General features: G+C 35.4%; 1 protein-coding gene, 1 long non-coding RNA gene and 1 other non-coding gene across 3 annotated transcripts; 1 reads left to right on the top strand and 2 right to left on the bottom strand.

Annotated features, from left to right (window-relative positions):
* Positions 1–74: 74 nt before the first annotated feature.
* LOC119690610 lies at positions 75–1,687 on the bottom strand. The gene is made up of 4 exons (XM_038106272.2): positions 1,530–1,687; positions 1,165–1,303; positions 1,038–1,052; positions 75–326 (listed from the first exon to the last, which is right to left on the bottom strand). The coding sequence occupies exons 1-4, from the start codon at positions 1,656–1,658 to the stop codon at positions 301–303; spliced, it is 309 nt and encodes a 102-aa protein (XP_037962200.2). The 5' UTR covers positions 1,659–1,687; the 3' UTR covers positions 75–300.
* Positions 1,688–3,015: 1,328 nt separating this feature from the next.
* Positions 3,016–4,489, top strand: LOC119691470. Its single transcript, XR_007266652.1, has 4 exons — positions 3,016–3,168; positions 3,427–3,547; positions 4,005–4,019; positions 4,288–4,489. It is a non-coding gene; the product is annotated as an uncharacterized LOC119691470 (transcript).
* A 13,835-nt stretch (positions 4,490–18,324) lies between these two features.
* LOC125488998 lies at positions 18,325–19,777 on the bottom strand. The gene is made up of 4 exons (XR_007266653.1): positions 19,648–19,777; positions 19,285–19,405; positions 18,990–19,004; positions 18,325–18,524 (listed from the first exon to the last, which is right to left on the bottom strand). It is a non-coding gene; the product is annotated as an uncharacterized LOC125488998 (long non-coding RNA).
* Between the last annotated feature and the right edge of the window lie 225 nt (positions 19,778–20,002).

Below are 20,002 nucleotides of genomic sequence, written 5' to 3'. Positions count from 1 at the left end.
ATTATAATGGTCAAAGGGTTTTTAAGGACGATTAAAAATACTATAAAATTAGTTATAGAATATATCAAGTTTATTAAATATATAATATATTACATAATAATATTTCCTCTTCAACGATATTAAAATAATTTTACATATCAAGAAATTTGTTGGGGAAAAATACATAATTATTTTGAAACCATGGTCTTGTCACTGTGATGATGGTGATAGATCTTCAGAGTAGGTATGGAATATACATTAAATATTACAAAAAAAAGTATAAAGTAGTGTGGTAACGAGGGTTGCTTGAATCCACGCTGCTTAGCTGTTTGACGTAGCCAAAAGGTCTGTAAGGAGTAATATAATAATTAAAACAGAAGAACCGGATGGATATAATTATAGTAGATGTTTCAGCGATGTTAGTGAGTATATCAGGCAACATCTGCTCAAAGCCTGAAAGGACAATGTGATACGAGGACATAAATTGAGAATCTTTCATTTAATTAAAACTCTCAAAAATATCTAAGTTCAAAAAAGGAAAATACGCTATAGCAGCCATACGAAAGTAAAACTGCTAAACTATGTAGTTAAAAAATATTAAGTGGTAAATGAAACTTGTTTGTGAGCATTTCAAATGAAACACTAGATAGTTAAATAACATTATCACTCATAAGCTCTAATGTACATTAATGCACGAAGAAGGGTATAGAAGTGGGCGAAACCGTCATCGAATCCGCGGCCCGGGTCGCTCCTTCCTCCAGCCTCGAGCCGGGATGTTGGCTAAATGACGCTGGATGCCCACCCTTCGACAAGTCTACGCACGCTAATGCATAGGACCACATTTTCAGTAACCATCAGCCTGAGACTAGGGCTCCACACTAATGAGCCTCACCATAATGAAGCAGGGTTTGGAAGACAACAAGGCCTTAGAAGAGGCAGCGTTGCCAGCGCAGTACGCAACATACGTGCCAATTTATAAAGTCCTAACAGTGTGTGTGGGTGTGTTCGTTGCAGTGGCTGTGAACCTGAACATGGAGGTAATATTGACGTTAACTTACTGTTCAAAACTCCACCTGTCAACAAAAAGGAAAGTCAAGTAAGTAAAACTATTATGTAAAATTTAGCAGCAAGTATATAATAATAATCATCATAATCAGCTAGTCTGCCATGTGTCAATTAACTCACCAGTCTGTGAGCTGGATGTGCTGCTGCCACTGTTCCCGCTGCTGCTGCTGCTGCCGCTGCTGCCGCCGCCGTTGTTGTTGCCGCCGTTGTTGTTGCCGCCACAGCTATCGCAGGCGCGGGCCGGCGACGCCAACGCCAGCTAGGGACACAAAAAAACGCCTCAGTTCATCAAAAAGTTAGGTATTATGTAAATAAGTTTACTTTTATAATTACGAGCCTTTAAAACACTTTCTCCCTCCGTGTGATTGCCCGTATTATTGCTCCTCATCATCACGGCCGCGGTGACGGAGCCCGGAGGTTGGCTACTCCGCCTCCTACAGACCTGCACTTGCTTATACATCATTGTTACAGCAGTGGCAACTCACCATCACCACCAGCACGAGGACACACAGTGCGGAGAAGAATTTCATTTTGTCGACTTGTTCAGGATGCAGAGAGGATGTGGGCGAGGGAGCCGCTTGCTGCAGAGTAGCTGAATATGATGTTGCGAGCATCCGCCAAGCTTCTTATAATCCATGCACATGCTAAATCAATAAATCAGATCAAACATAAATAAGGGTGAAAGCACTTATTGCCACAAATTAAATATTAATAATTATACGGCTTATTTGCTCAGCTACTTAAAATAACATTTAAGTTTATTAATAGTCATTATTTATTTAAGGTACTTACAGAATATTTTCTTATCACAATTACACATTAATTTGTTCAGCTACATAAAAATAGCTCTTTAGTTTATTAATAGGCTTTTTTATTGAGTTAAACAAGCCGTATACCTACACACCTACAGTCAATGTTTTCAATAGTAATACATAATTTATTATGTCAATGCCTACAGTACAATATTTATCATCATAATCATACGATTGAAATGTTCTTCATTGGACGTATTTTTTTCAATTTATTTGTCGCTAGTCATGGGTCATAATATTACTCTACCAGATTACCACCATTCGACATAGGCTCAGTCACGAAGGAGAGTCGTGGCGAAAGAAACTCCTCGAGCATCTATCAAACTTCATTGTTATTGTCGCCCGCTCTGAGGAAGTTTGCTACGTGCTGCCATCTCCGCTCTCATTCGTGAAGCCGTGGGTTCGAATGAATTATTTAGAAATAAGTAATTTAAGTACCATGAAAGTAAAATAGTATTTTTTGCCAAAAACAAATGATACAATTTACATAAATACAATCTATATTAAAAACGAAAGACATTTTAAACAAGGACGGTTAACTGCAAGTTTCTATAACTTTATCTATCTTTAACTGGTAGTTACTTTCATACGATTTTGACAGATTGTAACTTTCATTATGTCAAAATCGTATGAAAGTAACTACCAGTTATGGATAGATAGAGTTATAGAAACCGGCAGTAAGTAGGTACCTACTTCAGTTCTGGCAAATGCTCGGGTGTCATGCTCGGCGATGTCGACAAAAAACTTGTTTCAGAACGACTTCGTTCCGTTTCAGCATGCTCCAGTATGTTTAGTTCTTATAGAAGATTTATTTTAAAAATCAGGTAAATTTTCAAGAAATAATGAAAAAAATCATTTTAATACGGCATAGCATTTCAATTTTATAATTATGATCATAAATATTATACTGTATGTATGCGGTTGGTTTATCTTAATAAAATAAAATCCTATTAATAAACTACAGAGTTATTTTTATCCAGCTGAACAAATTCATGTGTGATTGTGATGTTTAGTAAATATTCTGTAAGTACATAACTTAAATAAATAAAATAAATGGCTATTAATAAACTTAAATGTTATTTTAAGTACCTGAACGAACAAGTAAGTACTTTCACCCTTGTTTATGTTTGTTCTGATTTATTGATTTAGCATGTGCATGGATTATAAGAAGCTTGGCTGATGCTCGCAGCACATATTCAGCTACTCTGCAGCAAGCGGCTCCCTCGCCCACATCCTCTCTGCATCCTGAACAAGTCAACAAGTGGATGACATGAAGTACTTCTCCGCCCTGTGTGTCCTCGTGCTGGTGATGGTGAGTGGCTGTTGTTGTAATGTATGTATAAGCAAGTGCAGGTCTGTAGGAGGTGGTCTAGACACACTGGACATCCTCCGAGCTTCATGCACCGCGGCTGTGACGGTGGGGAGGAATAATCTGGGTAATTACACGAAATTAGGCTCGTAATCACAAAAGCAAACTTTATGATTAATAATAACCACTAGGTAATTAAGTTTTTATGAATTATATTTTTTCTATATAATGACACTAAGGCCCCGTATGTTATGTCCGCAGCTGGCGCTGGCATCGCCGGCCCGTGGCTGCGACAGCGGGTGTGACAACAACAGCGGCGGCGGCAGCAGCAGCAGCAGCAGCAGCGGGAGCAGCGGCAGCAGCACGTCCGGCTCACAGACCGGTGAGTGACGCATCGCAGCAGTGTGCTCAGGGACGCACAAACGTGGGTCGGTCTGCATTCTGGATGCTACGTCACATACTTTCGTCCGCCATTTCTCAAGTTCCTAAGACTGTTTAGAAACGTGGACGTTTCGATCGTGGTCCGCCGATTATTAGTCACTAAGCATGCTATGAAAAGAGCTACAATATGCTCCAGGTTGGGTCGCCCTCCAGTTATCTTTCTGTTTCACACCAGAGCTGCAGAGAAGAGAGAATTTGATTATAGAATGCATTCGATGTGATTGGCTGAATTTTCTTTGAGGTGGACTTTAGGTTCATGCGTAGATTGATTCACTTACTTAAGATAAGAAATCTGACAATTCCCTATAATAATTCAATTTTTTAAAATATATTAACTTTATTGTAAGGAATACATTTTGCATGCCGATGCTAATCCTATATTTTGTTTTTGTTTACAGGTGGAGCTTTGAACAGTAAGTTAACCTCAATATTATTATAAAATATAAAGGTCTCATCGTGAGTGACGTGGCGTCCTGGGACTCCTGGGTTCGAATCCTAGCGCTGTACACTGCACTCTATAAAATATACTTTTATCTTGTCGAAATAGAAATTCACAAACTTATAATACCATTGACTTAATTTTACATTATTTATATACCTATACATTTAAATAGACATAGCAATTCTGCAGTCATCAATGAGTTGTTTTGTAATTTTTAATTATTGTATTATTCCTTACAGACATCTTGGCTTCGCAAAACAACGGATAAGCAGCGTGGATTCAAGCAACCCAACAACAATACTTTCTATTTTATATTTTCCTCTACTATTTTTTACAAGCCCTAGTCTAGTCTATAGCTCTTGTGTCTATCGCCCACATGCTAAGAAGAAGATGATCGTATTTAACGATCTGGTATATTTAATAAAATATATTTATGAGTAATTTTATAGTGTTTTTATAAATCGACACCAAAAAACGAGATTCTGATTTTGATCTATGGGGAAATTTTAGCTCTTTCGACATCATTGTACGAATTATATTTCACAGAATACGAGACATGTCGTGTGCTGTGTAAATAGGTTTATTCTCGCTTTTGCATAAACCGATTTGAACGCAGAATAAAGTATTAAATTCAAATTCAAATTCAAATTCAAATGGTTTAATCGACGTAAAATTTTACAATTATTTGTCGATAGTCATCTACCACCATTTCACAAAGGCCCCGTCATTGAGAAGGAAAGAAATGGCGAAAGAAACTCCTCGAGCATCTTTTCAACTTTTTCCTTATAATCTATTACAATTTTTACTTATATCTAGTACCTACAATTTTACTTAAGTACCTATATCCATTTCATTTTTTCAATAGCCTTAGCTGAGGTGGACAAGACCACGCGTTTTTGTCGTTTAAATAATCATTTATACTATCCTCCTGATGCCCACGGTCCTTCTGTGAGTACTTAACGAGTATAGTTATTACTGCCCAAGCTATAATATATTTTTTCTGGACTAAATGCCCACGGTCCTTCTCCGAGGACGAATACTTTGAGTTTGAACCACATTTGAATTTACCGCCATTATTTTTTGGGATTGCATCTATGGATTTAACATTCCATCACTGACAGCTGTCTTAAGTGTCATCTGAGGATAATCAATGGTTCATTGAAAAAACGTCAAAAAACGGAACCATGGCGGGGCCACCGTCGACTATTGCGACTAAGTAAGTTGTAATCTCATTTTACTTATGTGATCTAATCATTTAATACAATAACTTTAATAAAACCTTATTGTTAAGTATATCAGCAAGTGACGAATACTAATATTTTATCAATTAAGGTTCTAAATAATATTCTATGATCATCCATTTATATTAGTCCTCACTTGAGGACTCTGGACCGCTATACTATAATTTTAGATAGATTTATTTATGTATTTTTTTACAGAATATAATGCGAAATCCAAGAAATTGAAGCAGATTTAGCTATGTCGGACAATAGATCTCTCGGAGGACGATGACGACGACATAAATGACTCACCATGAACCCGTAGAATTTGAATTTTGTGATGATGATATCCAGGAGCAGCTAGCTGAGCCTTTCATTTTATCGAGAGCTATCTTATTTTGTTATTCTATTGATCCCAATAATTATAATAGTTGATGAGTGTAAGAGTTTATCTAGAATAAATATAAGTTCTAAACTTATGTAAGACTGATTTAAAGTGTTAATTGTGTTCCTAAGTGGTTCTTATTTCATAAGTTTTGTTATTTCTAACAAATTACCTAATAGATATATTCTCTACCAATAAATTAAACTTTTTTTAACTGCCCACGGTCCTCACATGAGGACTAATTATTTTCGAATTAAAACCTATTGAAACTGGTTCCTTTTTAATGCATTACCCGTACATACTACTAGGAACACTATATAATATTTTTTGCGACATTTATTCAAGTTTAAGTTTCTGGGCCGTAAGCTAGGTAAAAGCAATAGTCCTTGTGTGAGTACCGTGGGCAGATAGTCTTAAAAAATAAAATAACGGCTGGGCGTCAGGAGGCTATAGTAAACTTTACTAAATAATGTAGCTTTAACATAATTCTTAAATTTTTGCTCAGTAAGGTTTATTGCTTCATTTGATAATTTATTATAAAAACGTATACAGTTCCCCATGAATGATGTGTTTGTTTTCGAAAGTCTGAGTGTGGGGAAAAGCAACTTATTTTTGTTTCTGGTCTCAATACCGTGAGTGGCTCCTACTTTACTAAATGAATTTAAGTTTTTACGAACATACATAATATTTTCATAGATATATTAGCATGGAACAGTTAGTATACCTATTTCCTTAAACGTATCTCTTAATGAAATTCTAGACCCTAATACATATATGGCTCGAATTGCTCGTTTTTGCAGAACAAAGATTTGATTAATGTCAGCCGCTCGTCCCCACAATAGAATTCCGTAAGACATAACACTATGAAAATAACTAAAATACACAAGCCTGGCTGTATCTACATCTGTTAACTGTCTAATGGTTCTAACCGCATAAGCTGCAGAACTCAATCTACCGGCTATCCTCTCAATATGGGGTCCCCATTGCAACTTTGAGTCAATTGTAATACCCAGGAATACCGTTTCATTTACTAACTCTAGCTTATCGTTATTCAATGTCAAATATGTCTCTACTTGTCTTACATTAGGCAAAGTGAATTTGATACATTTTGTTTTCTTGGAGTTAAGAGCTAAATTATTTACAGTGAACCAATTAGCAACTATGGAAAGAGTACTGTTTGCATTGTCAAAATTGACTTCTTGTCGCTTCAACTTAAATATAAGTGAAGTATCATCAGCAAACAGTACTATCTCACATAATTTATCTACCAAAAACGGTAAATCGTTAACATATACAAGAAACAAGAATGGTCCTAAAATCGAGCCTTGGGGAACACCCATACTGACAGGACAGCCAGCCGAACGCACTCCATTTATGTCAACTAGTTGAGTTCTGTTGCTCAAGTATGATTCCAATAATGTAAGAGCTTTGCCAGTTAGCCCATAATATTTAAGTTTCATAAGTAGAGTGGCATGATCCACACAATCAAATGCTTTCGATATGTTCGGTACCGACGAACACTTTAATAATTGTATGTGGGTAGGTTCTTATATTTGTATGTGGGTAGGTTCTATTATTTTTGACAGTCTAGTCAGTCGTTGGCAGCCTCTCGTCGGGTTATCTGCTCTTGTATTTCGGCGCGGTCTCGATATTCGCAATATTTGTATTTTCGGTTAAATATTACCAACTGCTATTAGGCATTATATTTGTGTATACGATTATAAGTGGACATGTGATTTTGTGTGTGAGAACCTCAAGATTAAAACGGATTACTCAAGCATCGGGAGGGCCCTCCACGCCGAGCTTTGGACCTTGAACCATCACGTGAGCAAAAACCTATATAATATTTATTTTATTAAATATATTTATCCAACACGATAGATCGCAAAATACACCCACAGCATCAAGACGTTCCTCCCAAGCACTAAATATGTGTTTGACCAACGCGACACCAGCGTCAGTTGTAGATCGACCTTTGGTGAAACCGAACTGTTGGTTATGGAGAAGGCCGTGAATACTAAAGTGCGAAAGCATTTGATGCAGCATAATTTTTTCAAATATTTTACTCAGTACTGGCAAAACTGATACAGGCCTAAAATTATTGGGATCATTTTTCTCACCAGATTTAAAAAGCGGTATTAGTTTACTAAGTTTCATCAAATCGGGGAATACACCGACCTCAATGCATCTGTTAAAAAGATTAGCCAAGTGGGGTGCTAGGATATCAATAACATGACTAATAACTTTAACGGACATGCCCCATAAATCTTCTGTCATTTTTAAATTTAATTCTTTATAAGTGGTAATTATGGTCTGTGTATTTATACCATGAAATTGAAAGTCGAGATCGCAAGGCGGTGCATTCCCTCTTAGCAAACGTTCAGCTTCAGCGCAAGATGAATCAAGGTTCTCAGTTGTAGCTATCGGTATACTCGTACTACGGAAAAAATCTTCAAAGACGGAAGCCACTTCTTCACTAGATGAAACAATTTTATCATTAATTTTAAGTTCAAAATTTAAATCACGTGGTTTATTCTTCCCGGTTTCAGTATTAATGATATTCCATACGGTTTTAATCTTGTTATTAGAGTTTTTAATCTTTCTATTTATATAATCTGATTTAGCTTGGTGGCAAACGGCTTTGAATATCTTTGTATATTTCTTTACATAATCTCTAAAGTTATCGTCATGAGTAAATGTACGCTGTTCATAGAAATCATATAATTTACGTCTGCTCTTATAAATTCCCGATGTTGCCCAGTCATTAAGACTTAGTTTACAATTAACATCTACTTCTTTCTTAGTGAACACGTTTTCAAATTCTTGAGACAAATCTTGAAATATTTCCTTAAAGGCATCATTGTATTACTTACATGTATAAGTAAAAGTTTAGAGTAAAAAATTGGACGGCCGAATGGCGTAGTGGTTAGTGACCCTGACTACTGAGCCGATGGTCCCGGGTTCGATTCCCGGCTGGGGCAGATATTTATTTAAACACATATATATTTGTTCACGGGTCTTGGATGTGCCCGTTAAATGGCAATAGGCCCGCCCCCTATTACATTGGGACTAACATAACACTCTGGCGAAAAGTGGGTACAGCAATGCACCTCGGCCTACCCCGCAAGGGAGTACATTAGTACAAGGCGTGAGTGCGTGTTTTTTTTTTTATAAGTAAAACTCTCATAAGGTTGAAAACATGGAGAATGGTAATCAAAAGTTTTTAAGTTTATATTTAACTGAACCATGACTATGATTATGACTATGACTATGACTACAAAACAATTTTACCGAGATCAGTTGCTCAAAAAATATAAGGATTGTCCCGTAATTAATGGACCAACGGAAAGGGGTTAAAAGTCACGTGACAATACTATAGGGAATAAAAAAAAATTCAGTCACTCTCTTTCCATTGCTGTTCTGGACACCCTAGATACAATTTTTATAACATATTTTCAGGATGGTATTTTATTTTCTGAAAGCCAATTTAGACAATAGAATAGAATATAATTTATTGGACGTCATTTTTTTACCATTGTTAGAATATAATATTTCACAAAAGAAATTGCAAAGGAAACTCCTCGAGCATCTTTTCAACGAAGCCTGCTGTGTAAGTATCAGCTGCGCTTATATCTAGTACAATTTTACTCACATATTATATCTTGTACAATTTTACTCAAGCATAGGTATCCATTTCATTTTTTCAACAGCCTTAGCCGAGGTGGACATCACCACGCGTTTTTGTCGTTTAAATAATAATTTATAATATTTACAAAATTCTTAAATTTAGTCTCAGTAAGGTTTTTTGTTTCATTATAAAAGCGTATACAGTTCCCCTGAATGATGTGTTACAATATTGAACTAATAGTGAACAACTCAGTGGTGAAACGTACAGAGTACAGACGCGATGTTTAATTTATAACTGGCCCTGGAGTTTTCAGTTTATCAAACTAGTCAAGAGCTTTAATAATAATAATAATAATAATAATGTTTATTGTTTTTCCAATAGCCATATTACAAACCTTTTCAGAAAACTTAAAATAACTTATAACTAACATGCAGAGCTGGATATAAACTAAAGTTATAAAATGAAACAATGTTAGGTTGTTGCAACGATAAGATACAATAGATTGGCTAATCAAAGTATACAAATAAAGTGCTAGCGCCTAAAATAGGATAAATCCTGAGCTATAGACACTAGCGAACGCCCCTGGTGATTGTAGGCCAGTCAGTGTTAACGTTCGTGTACCTAATGCTTAAATCATTTGTAGACAATAAGAGACAAAAAAAAACCACTCGTAGGATATTAAATGTTGAATACAAGACTTATAATATGCATATTTTTAATCACCATTAAATATTCATAATATATATAAAAGAGAAAATATACTGTGCGTGGGGCAAACGTGCAGAGGTTGCTAGAGCACTATACAGCGGGGTGTAAAAAGCTTTCAGTGTCAGCAAAGTTAAGCTGTTGTAGCCATTTACTTATGGTCAGTTTAGCTATGAATTTAGGGAGATGATAAATGTTCAATAATTTATGTACTCTGTTATATAGAGAAGCGCCAAGATAGCTAAAAAGTTACGAGATAGAGTAAGTTTAAAGTTTTTAGTGGGTACAATGATGTGGTTTCTTTTTTGTGCAGTCATATCATTATAGTGTGTCATAGAGTGTTGGCGAAGAGTTGAATACAAGATAAAAAGCTGACGTACAGTTAAAACTTGGCAATATTGATACAGGGCATAAGTAGGGAAGCGATACGGTTTAAAAGTGGCTACTTTGAGAATAGAGCGTTGGGCCCTTTCTAAAATTAATAAATGTGTGATATAGCTTCCGCCCCATATTGTAATCCCGTACATTAAAATGGATTGGCAGAGAGCATAATAAACTGATTTCAGGATAGGTGGATCAGAGATGTGACGAAGCTTTTTAAAGATATAAATTAATTTACGAACTCGGGAAGCAAGAGCGTTTATATGTGGAAAAAAGCTAAGGTTACGGTCGATAATTATACCTAAGTATCAAATCTGGTCACAAGTTTTTATTTTAGGACAATCACATACATCGACTGCGCAGCCTTGACTGTGTGCGACTATTGAATATCTGCTCATTGGTGGAAGAGAGCAGCTCCGAGGAGAAAACAGCATGTATGTAGTCTTATCTGCATTGAGAGTCAGCTTATTCGTTATCAGCCAATTAAGGATGACGCCGAGGCCCTGCTGCGCATACGAATGAACTTGGTCCCAGTCGTCCCCAATAAATGTAATTGCAGTGTCATCAGCAAAAGTGGTTATTTTACCATTAGTTATATGAAGGTTACACATTTTGTTAATGAAAATCAAGAAGAGGGTTGGGCCAAGAATACTCCCCTGAGGTACACCGTATTCAATGGGCGAGTCCGAGCTAATGTGACCATCAATAATAACGGATTGAGTACGGCCCGAAAGGTAGCTACGGAAAAAGGATAGTTGGGTACCTCTCACGCCAATTTCTTCCAGCCTGTTAAGAAGGATGGGGGTGGAAACCGTGTCAAAGGCCTTAGCAAGATCTAGGAAGATAGTTAAGCACTTCTTGCCTTTGTCCATGTTAGCTATAATATGGTCTATGAGATCATGAGCTGCATCTGTTGTAGACTTCCCACACCTAAATCCATACTGAGCATTAGATAATAGATTTTTGCTTTCTAGGTAGTGGGTAAGTCGCTTGTTGATTAAACGCTCTAGAATTTTTGAGACTGCTGGTAGAATGGAAATAGGCCTATAGTTGTTGACACGGTTTCTATCCCCAGACTTGAAGATTGGGTGTACAAGTGCTCTTTTAAAGGAATCTGGAAATACACCATTATGTAGACACAAGTTGAATATATGCGTGAGTGCAGATTTGTTGAAATACCGTCTATACCGATAGCACAATCGGGCCGTAGTGAATCAATCATTTGGCTGATTTCCTCTTTGTCGGTTGGTAAAAAGACTAAGGAGTCACTGAAATTGCTTGGGGAAGGAAAGAGAATTTGGTTATGAACAGTTGCACTTGAATTTGCATTTTGAGCTAGAGTTCTGCCTATATTACAAAAGTAGTTATTGACTATGTTAACGCTGTCCTTTGGAAGAGAAGATATAGTAAGAAGTTCCTTAGCTGTAGAGTTATTGGGGTTTCTATAAGTAAGCTTCTTTATGACGTCCCATAGACGTTTACTGTTGCCTTTAGCTTTGTCTAGTTCCTCTTTTTCATAATTTACCTTTACTTTCCTTAGAATCATGTTCAAATTCAAATTCAAATTCAATTTATTTGCATAAACACAGGTTAGTTTTACAATGGTCTTATATGTAAGTTAGAACATTTATTAATTGAGGGTTTATGTCAATAGAAATTATAAATATTCAAACCTGCTAGCATACTTAAATATATTGTCATATAATATTATCTGTAAAAAATTCATTTAGGTTATAGTAGGTCTTTTCTATTAAAAACTTATTTAATTCTCTTTTGAAATAGAGTAGGTTATCAATGTCACGTATATATTTTGGCAGTCTATTGAAAATCTTTGGGCCCATACCAAGTACACTTTTACTAAATAGTGCAGTCTTATGAGGCATTGCTTTTATTAAGTTTCTGTGTCGTCTGTTGTTGATTTTATCAAAAAGCTTATTATTATTTCTTATAAAAACCGATATTTCGTATATGTAGAGACACGGGAAAGTCAAAATTTTTAAACGTTTAAAGTAATCTTTGCAGCTGTCTGTTTTGCGCAAGTTACAAATGGAGCGTAAACATCTTTTTTGTGCTTTGAAGACATTTTCTCGGTCTGTACAGTTTCCCCAAAATATGACCCCATATCTTAATGTTGATGTCACGTAGCCATGGTATGACATGAGAGCTATATGTTGACTTACAGTTTTCGATAGTTGATAAAGAGCATATGAGTACTGACTAAGCTTTTTGCAGACTTGATCAACTTGGCTCTTCCATGAAAGTTTTTTATCTATTATTAAGCCTAAAAATTTGGTTTCGTCAGTCTCACTAATTGTATGTCCTAAGATATTTATATTTAATTTTGTAGTATCGTCATTATAGAAGTCCATTAGTTTCGTTTTACTTACATTAAGGTTAAGATTATTAGCGATAAGCCAGTCAACTACGTTATTAACGTTATTATTAATGTCAAATTCGTAATCATTTTCATTCATTTTAGTAAATATAATAGTACTGTCATCGGCAAAGAGTATCATTGAATGTTTGGTAATCTTTGGAAGATCATTAATATAAATAATAAATAGAAGAGGACCTAACACGCTTCCCTGTGGGACACCATTTTCAACTACTTTTTCGCTTGATGAATAAGTTATTTCAGTTTTAGTAAAAGGACATATCTTTTTTATCTGAGTTAGTTGAACTCTATTAGTAAGGTAAGAATTGATCAGCGATAGTATGTTACCTCTAATACCATATTTCTCCAATTTATTCAGGAGTACCTTGTGATTCACAAAGTCAAATGCCTTTGACAGATCCATGTATAGCGCTGATACACATTGCTTTGTGTCGATATTAGTTATTATTTTCTTGATGAAATTATATATTGCAACATTAATGGAGGTATTTTTCCTGAAGCCATGTTGTTCTGTTGCCAAGATGTCTAGATCTTCAAAGAATGAATATAGATTATTATACATACATTTTTCAAAAATCTTCGAGAATATTGGTATTAGTGCTATAGGCCGATAGAAGTCCATGATTTCTCTATCGTCCTTTTTAAATAATGGTACTATAACCGTCTTTTTAAGTTTAATCGGATAGACGCCCGTTTCAATACTTAGATTGATCAGATAGCTAAGAACGGGAGCAATAGTTGCTGCAACGTATTTTACAACTTTCGTTGATATTCCATCGTAACCAGTGCTATTAGTGTTTTTCAGCGAGTTTATTATCAAAAAGATGTCATGTGCAGTTGTTGGTTTCATAAATAATGATTTGTAGTTTTTAATGTCCAATAAATTATTATAATTGTATTTTTTGTCATCATGAGAATTAAAATTATTATTATCAGAGTTTTTACTAGGATTTAAATTAGATTTCACTACATTTACAAAATAATTATTAAAATTTTCAGCAATGTCCGAAGGATTTTTTATTAATTCCCCTTTAATTTTTATTTGGCTTATTGGTTCAGGTGGTAAATTTCCCTTAGTCTGGTTTATGATTTTCCACGTTGTTTTAGATTTATTCGTAGAGTTGTAAATTTTATAATCGTTCTGGTGTTTCTGAGTGAGCCTGATTATTAATTTAAGTCTTTTTGAATAGAGATTGAGCTGTTTCTTATTATTGGAGTCTGGAGCTCGTCTATATGCCCACAGTAGCTCTCGTTTCCGCTTGCTACAAGCTTTAATACCTTTAGAAATCCATTTTGTTTTATTTAGTGTCGTAATTTTTATTCTTCTAAGTGGAAAACACAAGTCATATAAAAGCTTAAAGATATTAAAATAGGCGTCGAATGCTCTATCAGAATCTTTTTCCTCATTGACATCATTAAAACTAAGACTATCTAGGCATTCTTTGAACTTTGCGAGATTTTCTGGTAAGTAATTTCGTCTATACGTGAACCAATATGGTAGACGACAGCTTTTTTTGACTGGGCATGTACCTAATTGCGCAGTGTGGTCCGATAGCCCCAAGTCGATGACTTGGGCTTTTCCGCCCTTAATATTAAGTATGATATTGTCAATGCAAGTACCACTACTCAAGCGTGTCGGTTGCCGAATTTTAAGTTTTAAGTTGAAGTTAAGGAGTAGGTTTTCAAAGGTCTTCGTTTGTTCACTATTTTTTAGAATGTCTATGTTAAAGTCACCGCATATGACACATTTTTTCCCTAAGCTGTATTTAGATAAAATTACCTCAAGTTTATCAAAAAATATATTGAATGCCTCCTGAGTATATTTTGGTATTCTATATATGCATACTATAATAATTCCATGGTCAATGAGTTCCAAAGCACAGCACTCAAAACGGTTTGGGCAGCTAAGTTTCAAAATTTCTTTTATAGGTTTAAACCTTGTGTTGTTTTTAACTAAGATGCAGGATCCTCCATTTCTATTATCCCTGCAGAAATGTGTAGCCAGAGTATAGTTTGGTATGGACAGTTGATTGACATCAGAGGCCATCATTTTATGTTCTGTGACACATAAAACATCAACATTTGTATTGTTATCAGAAAGTTCATTCAAATTCACTACTAGCAAGTCCGATTTATTTATAAGTCCATTGATATTTTGATGCATGACACAAATTGAATTATACACGAAAAAAATCTGATGAATTATTATTATTACATGATACATTTGTGAAACTATGTTTAGTAGTGGCAGTTTGATTACATTTTCTATATTCAACGTTAAGCCTGGTCTCTATCAATGATGTGATGATCTCATTGACGTTTTTACATATATGTTGTAGCCCAACAGAGTTTAATTTGCCTGTGCGTTCTGAGAACATACTGTAAGTCAAATCATGATTACTATCGAACAATATAGCATAATTATGAGTCAATATATCAAGGCACATAAGATTATTAAATGTTTCTACTCTACAATTATACAATCCAGCTCCACAGATATAGGTAGGTAGACATATTATAAAATTAGTATGAGTAAGATTGGATATTCTTTCTCTTATAGTAGTGACGAGTTCTACGTAGTTGTTAGTGCTGAGAAAGTCGGTCTCTCCTATCATTAAAATACAATAGTCTGACAAAGTAAATCCCTCTAGTTGCAGAAATTGCGATATCTTTTGTAGGTCAATCTCAGGATCTCATTATTAGGTGATTGTTTTAGTTTTTTGTGGAGATTATCCCTATTACGAATGCATTTCAGCAATCCTGGTGTGATCCAGGGCTTGATTGTTCTCTGACGCTGTGGTATTTTTACAATTTTAGAGTTTAGTTGGATGGCAGTTTGTATTCTATTAATTAAGCTATTAGTGGCATCATTTGGATCTTTATAATTAAGTAAATCTGAGAAATCTGTTTCGGTTAGAGTTTTTGCCAGCCCGTCATGATCTATCTTAATTCTTGTTTTCAGCTTTAGAACGACATACGTCTGGTCGTTATTGGTCAGTAGGTAAGGGTTCATACAGTCATGTTGGCCCGTTTTATCACTCACATCACATCTATTTCGTGACAATATACCTTATTGCGCTTGAAAAAACTTTACTTAATACGTTCTCATACTTTTATGGTAAGTACCTACAATATTATAGCAAACATGATTTAGTGACGCTTTATAAATTTTGATGACTAAAAAGAATTAAGGAAAATTATTTTTGGCCCGCATTATCGTGTATGTGTATCGAAGTGTTTATGTAGGTTTAATTAATATATTATGGACTTAATTCATTTTATTGGTGGTTGGACCTAAAACAATATATTTTGGTGACGGTTTAAATTTTACCCAAATGAATTTTATGATGTTGTAAAGATAATTGTGCAAGTTTCAATGTCTTTATAGGTAGGTAAGTAGCAAGTGCGGTGGAACTACCACGGCTGTCCCATTTCAAAACACAGTAACCGCCAACTTTAAAAAAAAACGGGTCTTTGATTTATACATTATTTTAGGCGATTCCGCACAAAACTGCATTGTCAGAATATCAAAAAACCGCTTAGAAACGAAAATAAAATTTCTAAAAACCTAGTAACTCCACCCTGCGAAATCAAAAATGCCACGAAAACCATTTCAAAACATAGTAAGAGCCACCAACCATTTTAAAACACAGTAAGTGAAAATGACTTACTAGGTTTTAAAATGGTCAATGGCGCTTACTAGGTTTTGAAATGGTCAGCAAAGGACAATTTTCGTCCGTTAATTTTAGTAAGTCACAAATGGCATACATTATTACTAACACTTTTTTCGAACAAAATATCAGACATTTCAGAACCTGTATCTTTGCACCAATGAAACTTAGAGAGTTGAATTAAAAGTAGAACATAAGTAAATTTTGTCTTCTTTATAAAAGCTATAGAGACCTTTCTCGTTAGAACCTTTCTACTAGCCCTATTTTGCATAAACAAAAAAAAAAACAAGTTATAAAACTGATTTTTAGATAGAAATTTAGGAAATATTGTCTAATTTTAGGCAGCCATAAATAATTTTCATGTTAGAGCCTTATGAATATGGCTATTTAATTCATTTACATAAAACAAAAAAACAAACAAAAAAATATGCCCGTATTTCAGCTATTAGGTACTTATAGTGCCGTCGTGTAAAAGTGCTGCAAAATTGGATTTATAATATGTGAAGGATCCCAAACATATAAAAAATGAAATTATTACGCAATTATTGCAATTTCAATATACTTAACTTGTCTTAAATGACACAATAATGGCCCTTACTAGGTTATGAAATGGTCAGTGAGGGCGGTTTTAGGGTGAGAAAACCATATAAAACCTAGTAAGTGTTTTCTTTTGTGCATTACAGCAACAATTTTAGTCATATTTAAATGAAATAGTATTGTATATAAAGCCTAGGTTCTGCCGCTTCTTTTAAGCTTACATTTGTTCAGATATCTATCATAGTTTTACCAGGGCATTGAAATGAAGGTACAAAAACGTTTTTTGGCTCTCCTGAACATTTTGTCTCATGGCTGTTACTGTGTTTTAAAATGGGACAGCCGACCAGACCTGCGAGGCGCCGCCGACGACGCACGCCGCGACCTACGTCCACGTTAGACGACAGTCAATGTTTTGCTTTCGCTTTGTGAGTAATAGTGAATATGTATGTCTTTTTTAATTCTTATTCGATAGTTTTACACCGCTTAAGGTATTTTAATGAAAGTAAAAAATTTACAACCGTCTCGTCCCCTATTTATAAACGTCCGTCATTTCTACGCGCTGAGGGTCACGTCACAGTGTCTTTTCACGGCCCAGAATAATGAGTCTCACCAGTCGCGCCGACGTAAGCGCCAACGCTAGAATTTTATAGGCATAGATTATTCGAAGATTGGCATTTATCGACAAATTTTACGTCACATCCGCTCATCCGCTATAAGAAAATGTGTCATGTTTCAAAGATTTGAAGTTACCTAAGTTTTTTTTATTGAATTGCTCAAAATAAATCATTTAATCATTAATAAAAATATTGATGGAGGCATAATTTAGAAATAACAAAGTTTATTAAATATCATATTTAACCTTTATCTAGACACGCGGTAGCGTGTCAAGCCAAGTTCGAGAAACAGAACTGGCGAGCCGCACCGTGTGTAATATTACATTTGAATTACATGCATATTCTCTATTTTTCTATGAAAATAAATGTAGGTATTTAGTATCGCTTTTTTCACACAGTAAGCTAAAATGAGCTCCCTTAGTAACTCCCATAGTGTATTGGAATACCTTTCTAATGAAATTATTATGCCAAATGGTTATTGGTATCAAGGACCACTTTGCATTCAAATCGGTTTAGACAACATCGGTTTAACAAACATATTATACAATACAGCACACACATCTCGTATTCTAAGTGTAATATTATTCGTACAACACATGATATGTCGTGTTTAGAGATGATGTCGAAATAGCGAAAATTGTCCCCAGGTCAAACTCAGTATTTCGTTTTTTGGTGTCCATTTATAAAAACACTATAAAATTACTAATAAATATACTTTATTAAATACGATAATATTATTCTTAGCATGTAGGCGATAGCCACAAGATCTATAGACTGTATACATAGACTAGACTAGACGAAGGCTTGTCAGTGGTGATAGATCTTCAGAGTATGTATAGAATGAATAAAAAAGAATAGAGGAAAATATGAAATAGAAAGTATTGTAGTTGGGTTGCTTGAATCCACGCTGCTTAGCCGTTGTTTTGCGTAGCCAAGAGGTCTGTAAGGAATAATAAAATAATTAAAATATAGTAATAGGACAACCGGATGGATACAACGTTACAGATGTGTCAGCGACGGTAGCTCATACTAAACACATCCAGGATCCAGGGGCCCAATCGCGAAGTCAAATGAAGTAACAATTGCAAAGTAATAAAGTAGTGTCAAATTCAATAGGTATAATAGTTAAATTCGAAGATCCTTGTAAAAATAAGTTCGCGATAGGGAGCCAGGTCTGAAAACTATCCAGAATCGCTATCACTATTTAAATTCTTTAAGTATATAAATAATAATTATAATTTATTGGAAAAATCTAATCCAATGGTGTAAGTTTCTGAATTTCTATGTCAACCAAAGACTGGATTCATAGAGTGGATTCTACAAGCCAGGATTCGAACCCAGGAAACCACGTCTCTCACGATTAGGCTTTTATATTTTATAATAATATATATAAAGTTTAACTCACTGTTCAAAACTCCACCTGTAAACAAAATTAATATAGAATTAGAACTTCACACAAAATATATTTCTTATAATAAAGATAATATAAAAAAAAATAACTGAATAATTATAGGGAAGTGCCAGTGAAGTCCGCCTCAATGACAATTCAGCCAATCACATCGAATGCATTCCATAATCAAGTTATGGGCTGGAGGGCGTCCCAACCTGGAGCATGTAGCTCTTTTCATAGCACGCTGAGCGACTAATAATCGGCGGACTACTGTGCACGTTTCTGCACTCCCAGCCACGCGTCCACTCACCGGTCTGTGAGCCGGACGTGCTGCTGCCGCTGCTCCCGCTGCTGCTGCTGCTGCTGCTGCCGCCGCCGCTGTTGTTGTCACACCCGCTGTCACAGCCCCGGGCCGGCGATGCCAGCGCCAGCTGCGTACACAACATACGAGGCCTTAGTATCATTATATAGAAAAAATATAAGATAAAAAACTTAATAACCTAATGGTAATTAATCATAAAGTTTGCTTTTATAATAATTTAAAGGTTCGTAATTATTCCTCCCCACCGCCACAGCCGCGGTGTACGCAACTCGGAGGCTGTCTAGGTGTCTAGTCTGCCTCCTACAGACCTGCACTTGCTTATAATTATATAGTACAACAACGACAACTCACCATCACCAGCACGAGGACACACAGGGCGGAGAAGTACTTCATGACGTCGACTTGTTGACTTGTTCAGGATGCAGAGAGGATGTGGGCGAGGGAGCCGCTTGCTGCAGAGTAGCTGAATATGGTGCTACGAGCATCCGCCAAGCTTCTTATAATCCATGCACATGCTAAATCAATAAATCAGAACAAATATAAACAAGGGTGAAAGTACTTACTGCCACAAAATAAATAGTAATTATTGTATACCTTGTTCGTTCAGGTCTTAAAATAACATTTAAGTTTATTTATAGACACATTTTATTTATTTACGGTAGGTACCTACACCAACAGTATACTTATAATCATCACAATCCCATGT

Source organism: Plutella xylostella, chromosome 9, assembly GCF_932276165.1.
Source record: "Plutella xylostella chromosome 9, ilPluXylo3.1, whole genome shotgun sequence".
NCBI lineage: Eukaryota > Metazoa > Arthropoda > Insecta > Lepidoptera > Plutellidae > Plutella > Plutella xylostella.
Note: the sequence above shows the minus strand (reverse complement) of the source record. Positions and strands in the feature narration are given on the sequence as shown.

Bases quoted from the DNA above. Each gene is read 5' to 3' on its own strand.
- LOC119690610 (XM_038106272.2), bottom strand. From the start codon at position 1,658: ATGCTCGCAACATCATATTCAGCTACTCTGCAGCAAGCGGCTCCCTCG. The intron at 1,304-1,529 runs GTGAGTTGCCAC...TTGTGTCCCTAG, and splicing joins TCCTCGTGCTGGTGGTGATG to CTGGCGTTGGCGTCGCCGGC.